Source organism: Anguilla anguilla, chromosome 5, assembly GCF_013347855.1.
Source record: "Anguilla anguilla isolate fAngAng1 chromosome 5, fAngAng1.pri, whole genome shotgun sequence".
Taxonomy (NCBI): domain Eukaryota; kingdom Metazoa; phylum Chordata; class Actinopteri; order Anguilliformes; family Anguillidae; genus Anguilla; species Anguilla anguilla.
The window spans coordinates 64,320,113-64,341,541 of NC_049205.1; the positions used below are offsets into that span (position 1 = coordinate 64,320,113).

Below are 21,429 nucleotides of genomic sequence, written 5' to 3' on the forward strand. Positions count from 1 at the left end.
CATTTTATATTACTTATATTTATATATAAATCAGTTCAAGTTTCTTTCTTTTTCCATATGCTGTGGACCCAGAGCACAGGCTTACAAGCTTGAGACGACGAGAAAATAACAAAAATACTTTTAAAAAATTTCAGGAAATTATCAAGCCTCTCATTTACACAAGCATCCCCGAAACAGCAACTCAAGTTTGATTTGGCTCTGGTTAATCTCAGTCTGTCGTGGCAGAAATCCGGTATCCCAGCATGCATCAGTGCCCAGCAGCTTGTGTCCCCCCCTTAAGTTTAATACAGTGGGACCCCTGACACAAATTATAACCAAACCCTACACTGCCAGACAGACCGAAATCCCACAACACAGCTTAGCTTGCATTCTCTCTCGTTCTTCTGCGTCACCAGACTGAAGCAGAAGGACCAATGAGATCTTTCACTCACGAGTAAACAGCCAATCAGTGACATTCAATGTCCCCCGTCTGGCTCTGCTGCAGCAGGGTGACCTGAAGGCCCATGCAGGCGAGCGGAGCTCCAGAGGACAGCAGGTTTTTGGAGAAGGGACGTGTCTTTGGGAGCGGTGTGCCTGAGTGAGAGGAGGTTTCAGATCTTTGGGTCGGCCATCTTGGCAGGAAGTGTTCGGTACAGCGAGTGAGGATGAGGCTGTAATCCCACCGTGTGACAGACAGTAAAATCAGGTTCGTAAAAAGATTGTAAAAAAAGGCGTTTTGGCTGCTGTACAAACACAGTAAAACAGACGCAGGGCTGGTTTATCTTCCGTGATTCAGGCCGGTGTGGCTGTGACCAGACTTAATAAAAGGACAATCCGTACATAACTCAACCGCACAAGCATGTCTCCAGCAGCGCAGTAACCTCCTTTAAACTGCGAGCGCAGAGAGCGCTATAAAGAGACAGAAGGAGCCGCAAGCGGCCGCTGCGCTTCGGTGAGCTTCCCGCTGCAGAGGACGCCGCCTCGCAGCGCCGGTCTGAACACACGTCCGCTTCAGACCGATGGCTTTAAAAAGGAAAACATCTTCCAGGAACAGCAACATGTTCACATTTGGAAAACAAAAACAAAATAACAATGAAGTCCTCCGGCTTATCCGAATGCTTTGTGCAGCCAGTCCGATGACAGATCCTCCTCTCGCTGATATTAACAGACCCCCAAGGCACGTTTCACCCACAGGAACACACATTTAACATTTTTAAAAACTTTAAAACGCATACAATTCACCGTCGGCTGTGCAATCGCTGTGGAGAGGCCGCTGGACCCTCCCGCCCGCCCCGGGACCCACAGCAGCCACTGCAGGTTTGGTTTTGGCATTCATGATTTTAAAAAATTTTAATTTTTTATTTTTTTAAATAGATTTTTTAAAAATAAGATGAGAAAGAAACAGTAAGGTGAGAGAAGCCCTGGTTTCGTGGCGGGGGGGCTACCTCTCGGGCCGGCCCACGTCCACGGTTATTTTGGTGAAGAGCTGGTCCTTCTCTATGTTCACCACTTCGTACTTCAGCGAGTTGATGCCGTCGCGGTCCATGGTCTGCCGGGTGTGCGCAATCCGGTTAAACCTGCAGGGGGAGCAGTGGAGCAGGGCGTCAGAGCTGCCGTGCGGGGGGGGGGGGGGGGGGGGGGGCGTGACTCTTGGGCGCCGCCGTACCTCTGCGGGTTGGCCTCGTTCTTGGCGTCCCGGTTGTGCCGGATCATTCTGCACTTCCCGATCTCGGCGCTCGGCCGCGAGATGGACATGCCCCTGGCGCTCAGCCTGCGGAGAGAGAGGGGCCGGGAGCCGTGAGCACCGCAGGAAGCGCCCTAAGCACACACACGCATCCCACAGGAAACACCCTAAACACACACACGCGTCCCACAGGAAGCGCCCTAAACACACACACACGTCCCGCAGGAAACACCCTAAACACACACACGCGTCCGGCAGGAAGCACCCTAAACACACACACATCCCACAGGAAACACCTTAAACACACACACGCGTCCGGCAGGAAGCACCCTAAACACACACACATCCCACAGGAAACACCCTAAACACACACACGCGTCCGGCAGGAAGCACCCTAAACACACACACATCCCACAGGAAACACCCTAAACACACACATGCGTCCCGCAGGAAACACCCTAAACACACACACACATCCCACAGGAAACACCCTAAACACACACACACGTCTCACAGGAAACACCCTAAACACACACACGCGTCCCACAGGAAACACCCTAAACACACACACGCGTCCCACAGGAAACACCCTAAACACACACACACGTCTCACAGGAAACACCCTAAACACACACACGCGTCCCACAGGAAACACACTCACACACGCGTCCCGCAGGAAACACACTCACACACACATGCGTCCCACAGGAAGCACCCTAAACACACACACATCCCACAGGAAACACCCTAAACACACACACACGTCCCACAGGAAACACACACACGCGTCCCACAGGAAACACCCTAAACACACTCACACACGTCCCAGAAGACTGATCACCCCACTAATCACTCCACACACGAGAGCAGCTCCAGGGCTCACGCTGCCAGAACAGCTGCAGTGAGTGGCTGAATAATAGCGCCATTGTTACAAACACTTCAACAACAGAAGTGTGAACACATTCTTGCTCATGTGTAAATGTGTATATATATTCTACTCATTCATAACTCAAAAGGAAATGGAATGGCAAACTGAAAGAGCGACTGTCCAGCCTGGTCCAGTGAAACAGGGCCTCCCACAGATACAGAGGGAGTCTGTGGAAGGTTCTGGAAGGTATTTGTTTAAACAAATGCAGAGATGGAAAACGCCAGGCTCTCCCTTCCTTCCTACCGCAGCCACGCTCAGCGCTCCACGGCACAGTCCTTCTGCCGCACGAGGAAACCAACGCTCTTATGAAACGCTGTGTGGCTTCACACGAAACGAGAGGATGGTGAGAGTAGAGTGTAGAGTTTTACCTGCGCAGTGCTGGCCAGGTGTGAACCCCAGTTTTACCTGCGCAGTGCTGGCCAGGTGTGAACCCCAGTTTTACCTGTGCAGTACTGGCCAGGTGTGAACCCCAGTTTTACCTGTGCAGTGCTGGTCAGGTGTGCACAGGTGTGAACCCCAGTTTTACCTGTGCAGTGCTGGTCAGGTGTGAACCCCAGTTTTACCTGCGCAGTGCTGGTGTGTGCAGGTGTGAACTCTCTCACCTGTTGAAGATGTCATCGTCCTCCCCGCCCCAGCCCCAGTAGTTGTTGGGGAAGCCGTTGATTTTCAGGTACTGCTCCTTGGACATAGAGGAAACCCCCCCGAAATACTGCAGGTAGGGCAGCCTGTAAAGCAGAAGACCCCCCCAGATTAAAAACAGAACGTCAGGCCTGTACCTTAGCACTGCAAGAGTCTCTGCCTGCACTGTGAGAGCTGGTGAGCTGTCCTACACAGTAACCACTCTGTGCCCCTGTCCTCAAAAAATGAGCCCAGGCCAGTACCCGTTTATTACCCAACAATGGATTTGTCGCCTTTTTAAAATAAATACAAGCCCCCGGGGATTTAACAGCAGTTGGAAATTTGATACGAAGGAGAAGAAACAGCGGGGCACAGAAAGGCAGGAGACTGACGGCGTAAACAGGAAAATCAAACCCCCAGAAGAACAGCTTCGTCTCGCGAAAACTCTGCTTCTGAACAGCGAGCAGGAAACGGCTGACGTGCAGGCGGGTTCAGAAGCACCGGGCGCCCGCTCACTTCCTGCCTGCGCGAGACCCTGCAGGCGCCAGGGCTGACACACCAGCACTGACCCCAGATCAGCTTCCCCAGGCCACATCCTAACCTGATCCCTCAGGAGGTAAACGGCCGAACTGAGCCCAGATCAGGGCCTGTGCTCATACACCCGCTGAGAGCTGGAGTGCACATGTAGCAGGGGTGCACAACAAGGGCCAATCCATTTCAGGATTTTGTGCCAACACTTATTTAACCAGCCCAATCACATCTTGTTATCTTGATGTGTGTATAAGCACCAGCTACAGCCGCAGACTGCAAGTGTATCCTAGAGATTTCATTGTGCTCAACTACAGGAATGAAGTGGTGTCTATATCCATGGTAATATATAGATATACTACATCTATGGTAATCGGTTGGAACAAAAACCAGCACGCAAATCGGCCCTCCATTCTTTATGAATACAAACTCTGGCACTATATTCAGATGCTTTATTAATACAGACTCTGGCACTATATTCATAAAGATGCTTTATGAATACAGACTGGCACTGCAGTCACATGTCTTTGCCAGATCAGGCTGCTTGTTTGATGTGAAACGGCTGTGTGTTTAACAGTGGGAGGGGGTGGTGGCTGTGTGTGTGTGTGTGTGTGTGTGTGGGGGGGGGGGTGGCTGTGTGTGTGAGTGTGTGTGTGTGTGTGTGTGCGAGTGTGTGGGGGGTGGCTATGTGTGTGTGTGATGATGACATCGGGGCCATTAGCCCTGTGTAAGAGCTCAGGCCTCGCCGCCGTGTCTCTGGGATTAAAAGCAGCTGTTCTGCGTGTCGTCGTCCAGGCGGCTCGGCCCCCGTCCAGAGCCCCCCCCCCCCCCATCTGTGCATCTCGTGCCAGGGGGGCTGCTCCAAACGGGAATCCCGCCATTTACCGCCAATTACTGCCAGGCAGGAGGTCCCGCCCCCCGCGCTCCCCCCTCCCCCCCGTGCAGAGCTTTCCCTTTACGACTCGCTTTCGCACAGAACTGAGCAGCTCCTCCGTGCCCTTGAGCTTCAGCATAAACACACAGAGTGTGTGAGAGTGCGCGCCGCGTTCGAGACTCTGGGTAAGAGCGTCTGCTGAATGTGAACGTGTCCCACAAACCCAGCCCGCTCTCCGCACACGGGAGACTGGGAGTTGCTATTTTACACTTTCACTACGGATATGCAGTCCCTCTATTAATAGCACTGCTCTCACTAGTGTTACATTCTCTGAGCTCTGGACAGACAGCCCAGCACAGGAGAGGGCAGGGGGGAAAGCACGATGACCTGTCAGCCACTAACCTCAACGAGGAAGCAGGAGTATCGCTACAGATCACACCCAACAGAACTTTGTGGCCTTCCTGTATTACGATCACATACTTTTAACATAACTGTCCTACTATTCTTATAATAATTTAACTGCCTATATCCATTTTTTAAGTTATCAAAACCCATTCACAGATCTGACCATAAAACAGTGTTAAAGCGTGCAGTCTGTGTCTCTCTGCACGTTAGGACGAGCTGCCATTTTGTGCTCTCTCCAAGAGGATGTGTGTGTGTGTGTGTGTGTGTATTCTTGATTACAGCCTCCTGCAGGGACCGCCTGCGGGGACATGGGGCCAGTCCTGCTCTCTCTAAGAGGACGTGTGTGTGTGTGTTCCTGATCCTGGCCCCTTGTGAGGACCTCGCGCTAGTCTCCAGTGCTGCGCCTGCTCTCAGGACCCAGTGAATAATTCAGAGGAGGGCCCCCCCCCCCACCCGCACGCCCCCCTCTCCGGGAAGCTGTTCCCGCGCGCGGCTGCTCCCTCCACATTATCACCAGCAACAGAAGACCAGGAAACCGCAGAGGAATTTCATTTCACCTCTTCCTGCTAAAAACCCCTCAGGTTCTAAAGGATTCCTCTTTAAACGCTCCTGTAAAACTCCCCCCCCCCCCCCCCCTCCCTTTCCTTGTTCCTGCAGCCCCACCCGCAAAATAGCATTGTATACCAAGCTCAGAAAAAATAGAAACCCGACACATTTTAGAGTTACACAGGCTTTGGGGGAGGGGGGAGGGGGTGGTTGTGATGTGGAAAAACAACCCCTCCCCACGCAAACAATGCAGACGCACCATTTGGCATGAATAAAGACGGCTCACGGGCTTCCGCATAGCTGCAAGGTAAGGAGACGGCGAGCGTGAGAGAATTTCACAGGGAGGAAGGTGGGGGCGGGGGCGGGGGGGGGGGGGGGGGGGAGTGAAGGCTGATATCAGCAGGGCATGCCATTAATCCAACCCCAAACAGGCTTTACAGCAGAAACAATGACTCCAGCAGGGATGGTCTGCCTCAGGAACAGATCATCTCGTGAAACAGAAACAGGACGAGCAGGATATTTGCACACAGGTGACCTCACACGTCTGCATGACTGCCACTCTCAGGGAAGACCTGCGCAGGTGGAGAGACAGCGTCTGCACTGCCAAACCCGCTCGGGATCGTTTAACTCCGCTTACAGGAAGACCAGTGAGGGAGAGAATACCTTTCCTTCCTGTACAGCTATATTTACCAGAGGCTCCCATCCAGAGAAACTCACACAGCTTTCACTATTTAGACACAATCCGTTTACACAGCTGGATATCAACTGAAGTGCTTCAGGTCGAGCACTTCGGCTCAAGGGTACGATGGCAGTGCCCAACCTGGGAATCAAACCTGCAAACTCTGAAGCACAAGCCCAGTTTCCTAACTCTTACACTACACTGCTGCCATCCAGGACTCTCTGCTGTAGGTGTATGTGCAGGTCTATGTGTTGGTGTGTGTGTGTGTGTGTGTAGGTACAGGTGTATGTTCAGGTGTAGGTATATGTACAGCTGGAGGTATATGCACAGGTGTAGGTGTGTGTGCTGGTCTATGTGTAGGTGTGTGTGTGTGTGTAGGTACAGGTGTATGTTCAGGTGTAGGTATATGTACACGTGTATGTGCAGTTATAAGTGCAGGTGTAGGTATATGTACACGTGTAGGCGCAGGTGCATGCGCAGGTGTAGGCGCAGGTACGCACTTGAAGCCGAATTTGTCCATAGACACAGACAGGTGGCGGGGCTGGCTGTAGCACTTGTAGGTGTTGCGGTCGTCCATGGGGATGAGGTCCACGTCGCTGAACACGAAGCAGTCGTAGTCGTACTCCTTCAGGGCCTCTGCGTAGCCGACGTTCAGGAGCTTGGCTCTGTTAAAGGTTTCGTCCCCATGCTGAACACAGCAGAGAGAGACAGGAGCCTGCTCAGAGCCAGTCCTCACATGACATTACAGCAATACTACTGCCAATATTACTACTAGCATTATTATAATTATTAACAGTAGCAGTTTCAGTAGTAGCTGTAGTTAGAAGTAGGTGGAATTGTAAATGGAAACTGTCCTTTAGGTTTTACATTGTCCTGTAGGTTTTCATTCAAACACTAGCACCTCATTCACAAGCACACCTCATTCAACAGCTAGAGATCTTTGTTGAGCTGCTAATTAGTTGAGTCAGAGGTGCCAAATTAGGGTTGAAATGAAAACCTACAGGATGGTAGATCTCTAGGAACAGGCTTGGTTGCCAAGTGATTTGCCATAACCTGATGTCACCGTTTGTCCTCAGCAGAAGCACAGGAAGGCAGTGTCTGCACGGGACAGGATGTGGACAGTAGGGGAGCGGTGTCCGAGGGTGATCCACACTAAAAGCAGCCAGCTCATCACACAGGTGAGACCGGTTTCCCCACTCACCTGTTCCTGAAGCTCCTAAAACAGCCACCGCTGCCAAACCGCATGTTCACCAACCAGTGAGAGTAAATAAGACAACTACTCGTACACACACAGAGGCATAAGACTACAACTACTCATACACACACAGAGGCATGAAGTCTACAACTACTCATACACACACAGAGGCATGAAGACTACAACTACTCATCCACACACAGAGGCATGAAGACTACAACTACTCATACACACACAGAGGCATAAGACTACAACTACTCATACACACACAGAGGCATGAAGACTACAACTACTCATACACACACAGAGGCATAAGACTACAACTACTCATACACACACAGAGGCATGAAGACTACAACTACTCATACACACACAGAGGCATAAGACTACAACTACTCATACACACACAGAGGCATAAGACTACAACTACTCATACACACACAGAGGCATGATGACGGAGGAAAACTGCGTGTTTTTAATGTGTTTGTTTGTTATGAGGCTGTAGGGTGTTTGCCGAACGCTGTACCTTCAGCACAAACTCAATTAACCAGGCAGAGTCTACCTGTATGGACACTACATGTACAGTCTACCTATACGGTCTCTACCTGTAGAGTGTCTACCTGTATGGACACTACCTGTACAGTCTACCTATACGGTCTCTACCTGTAGAGTGTCTACCTGTACAGAGTCTACCTGTGGGGTCTGGGGAAGGGGAGAGCTTTTCAGTTGGAGAGGCTTCTGGGGTCCTCCTTATCTCTGAGCGCCATGTTTAATGGATGAGTTTGGAGAGGGAACCTGTGTCTCGTCTTTATCGGGCAGGGGTGGGGTGGGGTGGGGTGGGGGGGGGGGAAGTCTAATCAGGTTTCTTCACTCACTGTGAGAGAACCAGAGAAGTGCCTGTCTGATGGGGGGGGGGGGGGGGGGGGGGGGGGGGCGGCGTTTTTGTTTTCAGCTTTTTGTGCAGCTGTGGAGGGAGGGGCCTCTGGAGAATAGAGGATGCTGGGATAGCTTTTTGTCTGAAAGCGTTTTTTTAAGCCACGACACCAAAGCTCTACCCTGTTCAGCCAGCATCTGATCTTCCCGTTGCAGAAGGAAGATTCCCATTGTTAAAAAAAAAAACCAGTTTTCCTTTCAGTCTGTATAATGGACACATCACACGACCCACAGTCCCCTCTGCTCATCCACCTGAGAAGCCTTCTTCAGCCAAGGCCCCAGCTCAGTGTCTCACAATCTACTGCAGTGGAGGGGAACTACACAACATTACTTTGTGGGACGGAGGGAGGGAGCGAGGGAGGGAGAGGGGGATGGAGGGAGGAGGGAGGGAAGGAGAGAGAGAGGGAGCAAGGGAAGAAGAGGGGGATGGAGGGAGGGAAAGAGGGAGTGAGGGAGGGAGAGGAAGAGAGAGAGACTGAGCAGAATGAGAGAGGAAAGACCCGTAGCGGTCACGCAGCTGTGTAGTGTGATGTTTATGAAACCCTTGAGCAAAGGTGCTTAACCCAAACTGCTCCAGTACGAGTCCTGCTGTACACATGGGACACAAGCTGGGCATTACGCTCGGGACCATCCGCCAAATGCAACAAAAAACAAAAAATAGCTACAGCACTCCAGAAATCCAAGTTTGACTTTAACAAGGCCTCAAAGATAGGGGTCTCAAAACTCCAGTCCTGGAGGGCCGCAGTGTCTGCAGGTTTAACTCCAGTCCTGGAGGGCCGCAGTGTCTGCAGGTTTAACTCCAGTCCTGGAGGGCCGCAGTGTCTGCAGGTTTAACTCCAGTCCTGGAGGGGGCGCTGTGGTATTTTGTGGCTGAAACGCACTGAAACACCTCTGGCCGTTTGAGGGGCGAGCTCACAGAGAGACGGCCCCTAGGCAGCGCTCAGCTTTCACCAAGCAGGTGTGACTGAACCTTAACACCAGCGCCTGAAACTACACGAGGGTGGAGGGTGGCGGGTGATTACAAAATGCAAAACATCTTTTTGCCATGCAAGACTGCTTCTGAAGCTCCCCCATTTGCCTGCAGCCTCTCTCTAACCTCTGAGCACCAGCGAGCAGCGGAATCTTCACTTCACCACCTGCACTCGCGGGCCCAGGTGCTGGGTCGCCTGCCTGAACTCACGGGCCCAGGCGCTGGGTCGCCTGCCTGAACTCACAGGCCCAGGCGCTGGGTCGCCTGCCTGAACTCGCAGGCCCAGGCGCTGGGTCACCTGCCTGAACTCACAGGCCCAGGCGCTGGGTCGCCTGCCTGAACTCGCAGGCCCAGGCGCTGGGTCACCTGCCTGAACTCGCGGGCCCAGGCGCTGGGTCGCCTGCCTGAACTCACAGGCCCAGGCGCTGGGTCGCCTGCCTGAACTCGCAGGCCCAGGCGCTGGGTCACCTGCCTGAACTCGCGGGCCCAGGCGCTGGGTCACCTGCCTGAACTCGCGGGCCCAGGCGCTGGGTCGCCTGCCTGAACTCACAGGCCCAGGCGCTGGGTCGCCTGCCTGAACTCGCGGGCCCAGGCGCTGGGTCGCCTGCCTGAACTCGCGGGCCCAGGCGCTGGGTCGCCTGCCTGAACTCGCGGGCCCAGGCGCTGGGTCGCCTGCCTGAACTCGCGGGCCCAGGCGCTGGGTCGCCTGCCTGAACTCGCGGGCCCAGGCGCTGGGTCGCCTGCCTGAACTGGGGCTCAGCGCTGGGTCGCCTGCCTGCACTGGGGCTCAGCGCTGGGTCGCCTGCCTGCACTGGGGCTCAGCGCTGAGCTGATCCAGGAAAGTGCCGCCTCTTCGTGAATATAAAGCATTTTAAATCACATGGTTAGCTCATGTCACCCGGGTCTGCTGGGTTTTAATTGGCTGTCAGCTCTACGGTGACGGGACAGACCCGCTCCTGTGGACCCTCAGGCTCTGCAGAGGCAGGGCCGGGCCGACCCAAAACCGCGCTGACGCCATTCGTTTGCGTCACGGCGACGCCATTCGTTTTTGGATTCTAATAAATTGTGTAACTGGGAGAAGCCGCAAGTTCTACAGCAAATTCGGGCCTCATTTTTCAGCTTTTGGACTGACGACCCCTGCTAACGGAGGAAGGTCGTCCCTCTCACAGCTTGCGCGTCGCACCGATGAGCGCGGCTCGCTGAAAGCAGACTCACGCAGAGAGCATTTCCCCTCCGAAAGCAGTCTTTCCTGTTATTCAACAACCATCCCCCCCGCCCCCCAAAAAAACTGTTTCACACACAGTGCTCTCTAACAGTAGCACGGATATGACACATCACCCACATTCCTGTTTTATCAGGGGGGTCAATGAGCAGCACAGCTGTCCTTATCTCAGAGCAGGTCACCCTCACAGCGGTCAGACAGGCCACGTCGAAAACACACTGCACCCACCCCCCCCCCCCCCCCCCGCGCCCCGTCCGAAACGGCACATTTTTAGCACCTTTAGTTTTTACAGTATGTACGTATTTTACTGTATTTCTCGTTTGTATTTGTTGGGGGCGCTTGCTCTGAATCCTTCTCCCGGTGCTGCTGACGCGGTGTTTCCTCTGGGCGTTATAAACGTGTCGACGCTCCTGCGTGAGCCCAGGCGGCTGTGTTATGCCCCGCCCCCGTCAGTCGGAGAGCGTCGACGTGGCGACGTGGTTGATGTTGCCGTGACTCCCGCGGCTATAAATACCCCCGCGCCGGCGCGCCGTGCCGCGACTAGGCCTCCCGCCGCCTCCCGCCACGTCGTCGAGCGCAGCCCGCGGTTGCTAACGCCGTGCTGCGCCGCTCGTCTCCTTCGTGCGCGCGCGGAATCTCCCTGCGATCCAGCCGACTGGGCGGAGCTTCCGAGAGAATCTCCGGTGTCTCGTTTCGGAGCGAGAGCCTCCAAAAAACCCCCCGCCCCCCCGCCCCCCCGCCCCCCCGCCGGCTCTGCTGGAGAACTGAACAGCAGCGAGCAGCGAGCAGCGAGCAGCGGCTTGTGTCTGCCTGCTCAGTGATAACGGCTGAAAGGATAAGCCGCCCTCCCCGGCCCTGACACCGCGTTTCCTGACAGGGGAGGAAAAAAAACCGAGCGAGCAGAAACAGGCCCCAAGAGAACCCAAAAACAAGGCCTCCAGAGAGCCGAGATAAACTCCAAGTGCCCGAAAATGCTTCTAACGAAGTTTCAAGACCATTTTTAAAGGGGGTGGGGGCTAGACGGAGAGGAGGCGGCGATTCCGGCAGCGCCGTGCACAATGCCGGCGATGTGGCGGTTTCACCTGCGGCTTTTCACCCAGAGCGCTACGTCAGTCTCTCCCAGCGAGGGCGTCGCCCTGAAGCAAACCAGACGAGCGTGCACACGTGATCAGCCTGCTTAGCACACCCTCAGCATGCTGCAGTCCTCACACACACACAAAAAAAACCACTGCTGCAAAGCATGCTGGGGGAAAAATGCCACGGGGGGAAACGTTCAGACCTGACGCGCTGCGCAGGCGACGCGGGTTCGTCAGGCGTCAGCTCGTTAGGCCTGCCACTGCACTACATTCTATATAAGCGTAACTGACTTAGTAAGGTACACAGTGTAAAATACACCGAAACAATAACCATAGAAACAGTTGTTTTGGTGAAGAGAAAAAGGACTGCTGTGCAGCAGGTACTCGTCACCAGGTGAGCGTGGGTTGTGTTCTTGCCTGGTTGATCACGTAGACCCCGTAGTCCAGCTGCTGCCGCTGCAGGATGGGGTGCAGGTAGTATAGCCAGTATTTGAGGTGCTCTTCCCGGTGCCGGAAGGGGATGATCATGGCCACCTTCTGCAGCGCCACGCAGCCGTCCGGCTTGTACCGCCCCCCGCTGCTCAGCCGGGGGTTCTCCCTCCGCACCACATCCAGGCTGACCGAGCTGCCGAACTCCACCCGCAACGGGCCCACTGGGGGGTGGGGGGGGGGGGGGGAGGGAAGGGGAGGGGAGAGAGAGAGAGGAGGAGGGGAGGGGGGAGAGAGGGAAGAGAGAGAGATGGACAACAGCAGGGTCAGAAATAAAACCTGGCTGCTCCTCTTTCCTGGACCTCCCATGGCACTTCCTCTAAACTACAGACATGGGGGCACATCGCCATTCTGTGTGTGTGTGTGTGTGTGTGCGCATGTATGTGTGTGCGCAGGGTAAGCATTTTTGCCATGTGCTCTGGGGGATGTTATGGTACCGTTTGGCCCAGCAACAGGCCAAGACCAGCAGTCAGCTGATTTCCCAGTGACACTTTCCTTTTTTTAAGGCCAAGCAGCTCTGGACATGTGCCCAGCCAGTCTGCAACAGAAACCCGCCAGTCTGCAACAAAAACCCGCCAGGCTGCAACAAAAAACCCGCCAGTCTGCAACAAAAACCCGCCAGTCTGCAACAGAAACCCGCCAGGCTGCAACAAAAACCCGCCAGTCTGCAACAGAAACCCGCCAGGCTGCAACAGAAACCCGCCAGTCTGCAACAAAAAACCCGCCAGTCTGCAACAAAAAACCCGCCAGGCTGCAACAAAAAACCCGCCAGGCTGCAACAAAAAACCCGCCAGTCTGCAACAAAAAACCCGCCAGTCTGCAACAAAAAACCCGCCAGTCTGCAACAAAAAACCCGCCAGTCTGCAACAAAAAACCCGCCAGTCTGCAACAAAAAACCCGCCAGTCTGCAACAAAAAACCCGCCAGTCTGCAACAAAAACCCGCCAGACTGCAACGAAAAGGTAGGCCTAAATTATGCTTTCTGAACAACTTTTAGTAGTTTTTCCAAAAATATTTTAAGGCCAAGCAGCTCTGGACATGTGCTCAGCCAGGCTGCAACAGAAACCCGCCAGGCTGCAACGAAAAGGTAGGCCTAAATTATGCTTTCTGAACAGCTTTTTAATAGTTTTTCCAAAAATATTTTTTCCAAATTTAATTTGTCTGTCAAGCAGCTTATGAGGACTGTTGTTTTTCCTCTACCAGTCCAGGGCGGAAAAAACAAGCCTAAAAAAAAAAAAAAAGACAAATGAGCTGAAATTTCTGCAGACGCAGTCTCTTTACGAAAATCCTCAAAAGCACCCTAACTGACTGAAGCACGCGGTCCAGCCAGCAAGGAATTTGCCCAACAGCTCTGTTTCCGTTTCACAAGAACAAGAAGAACGAGGAACCACAGAAGAACGAGTAGTCACAGAAGCAGAAGCACCCGTATCTGACCAGGCTGTGTACTCGCAAGTGGTGGGGTGGGGAGGGGAGGGGAGGGGGAGGGGGGGGGGGGGGGGGGGGTTATCAAAGGGCAGGGAATGGCGTCCTAGTGGCCGGACCCAGTGTAACTTTCGCTTCCCTTTTCCTCCACGGATGACGGTTACGAACTGGCCAACCCTTAACCGCCAAATAAAAACAGTTTACGATCACTTCTTGCCCTTCATTCATTCATTCTGCAGTTTTAAGAAATTGTGGCGCAGTCCGTCAGCCAGTTGACTCTCGAGCCATTTGCAAGTCTACCCCCCCCCCCCCCCAATGTGGACAGGGGTTTGATCCCCACCCCACCTCTCAGAGGTCCCCTCTCTGCTGTGTGCCTGTCTGAATAAAGCAAAAAAATAAAAAATAGCACGAGACCGTCCAGACCCACGACGCACCTGTACAAAGTGTCACGAGTGAAACTTGACTAACTATATAGCTAGCTAGCTATGGCATGTCCTCACCTCTGTAACGTTATTTGTTGTCCGCCATGTGTCCATACATCTGTATCGGTGGTACGCGCTAACTAGGTTAACTAAAGTGGGCGAAACGCTAACATGTTAGGGCTAGCTAAAGTAACGTTAGGCGATAAAGCTGTGCTTAAAAATCTCGTGCCGTTCGAAGTGGTGAATTTGGGAGATGCACCTGCGCACGCGTCCTACTAAACGAAGCACCACCGCACCACCTGCGCGTGCGTCCTACCAAACGTCCCTCAAAGGTCGTCCATGAGTGAGTGAGTGACCACAATTTGCCATGCATAGACCACGGTGGCAGGCAGTCCCGCGCGCCATGGGAAAAAAAGTCCTTTTAGTATTTCTAAAAATAATAATAATTTGGAATATAATGTTGGCTTGTTCAAGCTTTTTCCATCGGTCCCAAAATTAGGATAGATGGAATAGTTCTCTACTTTTTCCTTCAAACATCTTTAAAAAAAGAGAAAAGGGAAAACGTATGCATCCTTCAGGGCTGTGTAGATCTCGGACAGTTCCTGTTACGACTTCCAGCCGAGAAAACACAGGCAAGAAAAACATCTCATAGCTCATTTTCAGATAAAACATGACTTTTTGGCCTGACTTTGCTCAAACAAAACAGTTGTAAAACAGTCAGACAAATTTACAGGTTTTATCTATTCTTTTGCAACATCTCACGACCCGTTAACGTTAGCACAGGTAGCCAACCTTTATTGCCGTCTGCTATCGTTAATTGAGCCGGCACGAACAAAGCAGATAAGACTCCATCCTGTATGACACAACAAACGCGCACCCTCAAGCTTTGCTACTTGCTTACGTTTGATAACAGCCGTTGCTCTGTAGCCTACCTGATAACTAATAAAATGCGTTTCTCGTTTACAGTACTGGATTCTCTCATCGTTTGTTCCTAAATAACAAATAACAGAACTGGTTGCTGTATTATTCTGGAATCCTCGCTCGCGTGCAGTTTAAATGGTGATTTAAAAACACGACCTCGAGGCCAGGCATGTGGTTGTAAGGGGGGTTCCCCGGCCACACTGGGTCCAGCAACAAGGGGCAGAATTCTTCTATTTACTGCAGTTCTAAGCCTTGCTCTGGGGGCTCGCACTGACTCATAAATAAACAGCACTCAAGTGCTCCATTCAGTGAACTGCCCTCTCACAAGACTGTGTTCATAATACTGAACCAGTTCAGCTGTTGAGGACCTTCATCAGTGTCAGTGCTCACAATGGACACATCCACAAGGACCCGGGTTAAACTAGAATGAACGAGAATGAGGATTCACAAACCCCCCTTAAAAAGGTAGAGGTATAATGAGTCATTGACTAATCAAAGGAATCCGCTCTTCAGAGCAAAACACCTGATTAGGTCTAATCGGAGAGTCACTGCCCTGCCCGTTTCTTAGGTTCCATTAAGCACTCGTTCTCCCATCGGTGAGATGAAATGCAAAGGTCAAACATCAAGATAAGTTTCGTTTTGACAGCAGGAGGCAAAACTTTAACTTTCCAGACTCTCCGAAGTGGACTTCGGTTCATTAGCGCATAATCAGCAAGAACGGGGTCTCACTGTCATCGGGGTTTAGCCTATTCTTCCGTCTCTGGTGCGCAGAAAGCCCTTTTTGCTGGACACCACGGACGGGGTTTAAGTGGGATAACTGCTATTTATTCATGGACACAGAATGGCACTTTCAAACACGGGGCCAGACGGTTCCGTGGAGTCGATTATGACCTTGGTGCCAGGCAACGCTTTTACCTGATCACTCTGTAACCAGCACAAAAAAAGACAAACAGAAGACAGACTTGGTACCGTGTACTATCACAGAGTGAACCTGACCTGCTGATTTGCCACGTGTAATGTACCCTAAAGAGGCAAGTGACGTAAAAGTAGCAATAACCAGACCAGCTAGAGGAAATGGCGCATATTGGTACCACTTCACAACCCCATATCCTTAAAGCAAATTGACAAGAAACCGCCTTGGGTTAGCCGACACATGCTGCCATTCTCCTGGTAATTATCAGTAGGGCAATGTCGACTGGAACCATGTAAGCACCGTGTGGTATCAACAATTAGTATCACGCCGACACAGAACTACATCGTGGAAATGTTATTCTTGGTACTTATTTCAACATTAATTAAGACTATGATGTTTAAGAATATGTATTATGACGGTAACTATGAACGTCCTGGGATGACAGGCATGGCATCGGCCAAGTTTTGTTGGATATACAGTATAGCACAACATAAACACATCTCTTGTCTGCGCAGGACATACCATACCACAGACATACCATAATAATTTAAAATATTGAATAGTAGCCTACATGAACGGGTTATGATAGGCTACGATTAGTTTGTAATACAAGTAGCTACTCGAGAATAAACGTGACTATGCCAATACATGGGCTTAAAGTAGACTACTTACCAAGGATCGGTGATGGGTCCGGACATTTCTCCAGTACTTTGGCCTTCTCCGTGACATTCAATACAAAATTATTGGCGTTTTTTAAAGCACTGCTCGTTGCCTTGGGAATGATAACTTCAAGTGATATCGTGGAATTTTTTATATCCGACAGTACTTGCATTTGTTGGTTTTGCACGAATGAAAGGCGAAGATCTAAAGTCCTTAAATAATAAAATAAGGTAACCGAAAGGTGGACAATGCACAAAATCACGACTAAACTGCACGTTCTGTGCAGTAAAGAGAAATTAAGAGTCGAGTCGCCCATTATAGCTACGTGGCTTTAAAACGAGTATTCACGAGCTTAACTGAAAAGTTTACTGAAGATTTTACCATAGGCTACAAGAATAACCTTAAATAGCAAAACTACTAACATGAACCGTCTAGGTAACAAGCGATCGAGCAAATATTCCTGCCAAAACCGCAAATATGTTAGTCTAATAAAATTCAATTTGTCATAGCTAGCTAGCTAACACACTAACTTGGCAAGAGACTTGAGTGTACTTCTCACTTGGTGGATAAATAGTTTACAGACTAGCTAAGTTCACTAAAATCATTTAAACGAAGTAAGTTTTGCTTGCGTTTAGTACGCGTTTGCTTTTTAGAAAGTTATAAAAAAGTTTGTAAGTTGTTTCTTAGTTAAAAACCGTACGCCAACCTGTTTCCGAAAGAGAGCCATTGCTTCTTAGCTGTCTTCTCTAGCTAGCTATCAATATCAAGCGGGCTAAGCTAGATAGCTAATCAGTCACATTACACTGAAGTCTTTACATAGCGGTACAGCTGTCCCGGCTATGATTAGCTAGCCGTTACTTTGTTAAAAGTTTAGTTGCGAACTGACTATTTCAGATTTGCCACTAAGTCATAATCTGAAACTCTAAACCCCTGTTTAACAATTTAGTAGCCTACCAAATACAAGCGCTGCCGGATCAATGCTTAGAGTTAGTTAGCTAGCTGCATATTTTCTTGTTTTTGCTTGCCAGTTTAGTCTACATCCATGTTTCTCTGGGTGTGTGTGGCTGCGTCTTCCGGGTGTGCTAAATTAGCTCAAACTGCAAGCTAGCAAGGTCGTGACCATACTTGCTGAACATGTTCGGTCAGTGTGTTCGTGTTGAGGAGGCGTATGTGCAAATTCAACTTTACTTTCCGGTTGTACTCCGAAAAGTTTGTAGGGTGCAGTGTACCTTGACAAGGGACCCTGCGGGTCATGTGGGATTTAAATATTGTCAACACAAAATTTTCTGCAACAAAATAATCATACGTTAACAAGCCTTTATTGCCAAAAATAGGCTTTGTAAACTGTAATGTCAGATTGGAGGTAGGTACATTTTGTGTAACTGGTTGTAAATACAGGTTTTTGCATTGTTAAGTGCAATCAGTCTACTCGTCAGACAAGAGCTTATCTAACTGGGCTGTTGGTGTTATATACCGTGCAATGTCCAGAATCGTGTACGTTAACGAGCGTTAGAAACGGATTGTTTCTAACTTTTTTTTCTCACTTTAACTCAGATGTAATCAGGTAATACTGTAAGTGGGCAAATTGTTGAAGCGGTTCGACAGCGCCCTCCTGTGGATTTCATGGAACATAAACCAACATGAACGGAACGGCAGAGCATTTCACACACAGATGAAAGTACGTTTCATTGCACAAAATTGCAATATTTCACAATCGTTTCATCTGAGTGTTTTGTTGGGTATGGTATGGTACATATTAAAAATTCTATAGCCTATATAGAGTTGACCAAATCCTACAAGGTGGGGTAAGTTGAACATCCACTAGATTGTAAATGTAAACAGACTTGGCTAAAATAACCATTGAGTAAGCTGAATGTATCACGTTTTGAATCAACGTGAAAGTGTCATTAAAAACCTCCCTTGCAGCAGGCCAGAAAGCAAGCTTTTAGATGTTGTTTTATAAGAGTATTGGGTCGTATTGTTTGGAATACTTCTCATTTGCCATTGTTGGTGGGTAGATTGGCTACACTGAGCAGAGCTAACAGGTTATGAACACATAATGCAGTGCATTGTGTAGATGGGTAGCCAGTCAAATTAGCCTGCTATAAATAATCAGCTAAAATTACCCTGGGTGACTCCTTCACGCCACCATTTGGGTGACATGGCTCAGGAGGTAAGAGCGATTGTCTGGCAGTCGGAGGGTTGCTGGTTCAAACCCCGGCCTGGGCGTCTCGAAGTGTCCTTGAGCAAGACACCTAACCCCTAACTGCTCTGGCGAATGAGAGGCATCAATTGTAAAGCGCTTTGGATAAAAGCGCTATATAAATGCAGTCCATTTACGTTGACAAAATGTCCAGTCCCTTTTCAATCCAGTTTAGCTGAATTCCATTTTATTTGCATAGCACACATTACAGAGACACTGTCACAAAGACACTTTACATCCATCCATTATCTATACCTGCCTATCCTGAGCAGGGTCCATCCATTATCTATACCTGCCTATCCTGAGCAGGGTCACGGGGGGGTGCTGGAGCCTATCCCAGCATGCATTGGGCGAGAGGCAGGAATACACCCAGGACAGGCCGCCAATCTATCGCAGGGCTCACACACCATTCAGTCACACATTCACACCTATGGGAAATTTAGGGTCTCCAATCAGCCTTCCTGCATGTCTTTGGACTGTGGGAGGAAACCGCAGCACCTGGAGGAAACGGACACGGGGAGAACATGCTAACTCCACACAGAAAGGCCCCAAGCCAAGATTCAAACCCACGACCTTCCTGCTGTGAGGCAACAGTGCTATCCACTGCACCACTGTACCACCCGACACTTTACATGAAAACGGGAATTTTGGAAAACTGGGAAAGAACAAGCCTTAAACCCCCCAAAAAAACCCAGCAAGTGAAGAACGGAACCTCATCCCCTCTTGGTCAGCCTGGTGTCTGTGGGTATAGTTAGGCTAAATGGTAATATGGGGAAAGTGGGGAATCTGTGTTTGTGGGTGCTCAGAATATAGCCTGAGGTATTAAACTAGCTTGTGAAATAGACAGTCATCAATCAATCAGTCAAATTTTATTTATTTAGCACATTCTACCTAGTATTCATCAAAGAAGTGCATATTAATATTCAGGTCTGAAGAGTAAGTCAGTACACCTAGGCTTCCAGGTTGCATCATGCAATGGACTTGAACCAAAAGTGAATCAGAGCTGGATTTTAGCAGGGCATGTGCACATTAAAGGTTGGTCCAAATTCAGAGAAGAAACATGTGAACAGGTGTGGTACTGTTCAGCATCTGAAGTTTGTCCGGGCGCTGCAGCCTGGTGGTCCAGACATTCTGGAACACAGAACTTGTGCAGAGTAGGAAATCCCTGATGGTCCAGACATTCCGGAACACAGAGCTTGTGCCGAGTAGGAAATCCCTGATGGTCCAGACATTCTGGAACACAGAGCTTGTGCAGAGTAGGAAATCCCTGATGGTCCAGACATTCCGGAACACAGAGCTTGTGCAGAGTAGGAAATCCCTGATGGTCCAGACATTCTGGAACACAGAGCTTGTGCAGAGTAGGAAATCCCTGATGGTCCAGACATTCTGGAACACGGAGCTTGTGCAGAGTAGGAAATCCCTGATGGTCTAGTCCAGTCCAGTACGGTGCCCACGATAACATTTGGGACAAAGACATGTTTTTTCTTGATTTAGCTCTGTACTCCACAATTTAAAGATTTGTAAACAAACAATACGCATGTGGTTAATGTAAATATTCTCAGATTTTATTGAAGAGTATTTGTATGCAATTTGGTTTCACCATGTTGAAATCACAGCACTTTTTATACATAGTACTCACCATTTCAGGGTGCCATAATGTTTGGGACAAATTAAAGTTATATATGAAGATGTAGTTTTAGTCACCGGTGTTCTCTTAATACTTAATGATGTTCCGAACCGTTGGTTTTGTTAAGCCTAAGGTTTAGCTGTTCTCTGTCTGTATATTTTTCTCATTCTTATTTCTCCGCCCCATAATGGCTTCCTTGACTTTCATTGGCCCAACTCTGGTCCTCATGTTGACAAATGCCAATAACAGACTTCAATGGCAATCAAAAGCCAAGAATCAGGACTAGATACTGAAAGCTCTCTAATACCTACGCTAAGCAAGCAATTGAGCACACCTGACTAATCAGAAAAACACGTGAAGCCATTTGGCCCAAACATTATGATGCCCTGACATTAGGGGACTGTTTATAAAAAAAGTTCTGTAATTTCTGCATTATGAAACCAAAATAAAAATACCCCTTTAAATAAGCTGAGAATCTCCACTTTAGCCACATATCAATTGTTTGATTACAAATCTAAAATTGTGGAGCACATGGCCAAATCAAGAAAGAATTGTTCCTTGTCCCAAACGTTATAGAGGGCACTGTACATTACCTCAATTATTGTAACATGTATGTTTTTAAAACATATTTCTGTAAAATTATCATTAGATTTCCAAAAGGTAAACATACTTGGGGTATATTTCTGTAAATTAAATCCAGTATATTCTAATGATGGACTGATGGTGTTTCAGAGTGACTGTACCCCATTATATTTTTAACTGATTATTATGCAAATAAGATGTGTATGTGTATGTGTACATGTTTTTGCCCTAAATAAGTCATTGATTGAGAAACCCTGTTGAGTTCTACCTTGTTCAAGGCTAGACAAATTTCCATGGACCTTCAAGGTACATGGAAACATGTTTTTCAGCTCTTTTAGCCTTGTCAGTTTTGCCTATAGCTGAGAATGCAGCTCTTGCTGTGTCCAGCCTGTCAGGAATAAAATTTATTGTGGAAAAATAATTTTCACATCGTGTTGCACCACTAAACAGCATAATTGCTTAAGTGATACCGCAAATGTGTTAAATGATTTATGGTCACACAAGACAAATGTGTAAGTTTTTTTGCCTAAGTGCAAAGAAATGTGTCTGGTGCA

At 49.6% G+C, this 21,429-nt stretch overlaps 1 protein-coding gene across 1 annotated transcript; it reads right to left on the reverse strand.

The window, feature by feature from the left end:
* LOC118227568 (beta-1,4-galactosyltransferase 1-like) lies at window positions 1-17,620 on the reverse strand. Its single transcript, XM_035418162.1, has 6 exons — window positions 16,476-17,620; window positions 12,055-12,290; window positions 6,742-6,929; window positions 3,194-3,316; window positions 1,646-1,750; window positions 1-1,556 (listed from the first exon to the last, which is right to left on the reverse strand). The coding sequence occupies exons 1-6, from the start codon at window positions 16,777-16,779 to the stop codon at window positions 1,421-1,423; spliced, it is 1,092 nt and encodes a 363-aa protein (XP_035274053.1). The 5' UTR covers window positions 16,780-17,620; the 3' UTR covers window positions 1-1,420.
* Between the last annotated feature and the right edge of the window lie 3,809 nt (window positions 17,621-21,429).

What these genes read in the sequence shown, in the direction of transcription:
- LOC118227568 (XM_035418162.1), bottom strand. Translation starts at nt 16,779, where the DNA reads ATGGGCGACTCGACTCTTAATTTCTCTTTACTGCACAGAACGTGCAGT. An exon ending in GGACCCATCACCGATCCTTG is followed by an intron (nt 12,291 to 16,475) that starts GTAAGTAGTCTA and finishes CCCACCCCCCAG; the next exon opens with TGGGCCCGTTGCGGGTGGAG. An exon ending in GACGATGACATCTTCAACAG is followed by an intron (nt 1,751 to 3,193) that starts GTGAGAGAGTTC and finishes CTCTCTCCGCAG; the next exon opens with GCTGAGCGCCAGGGGCATGT.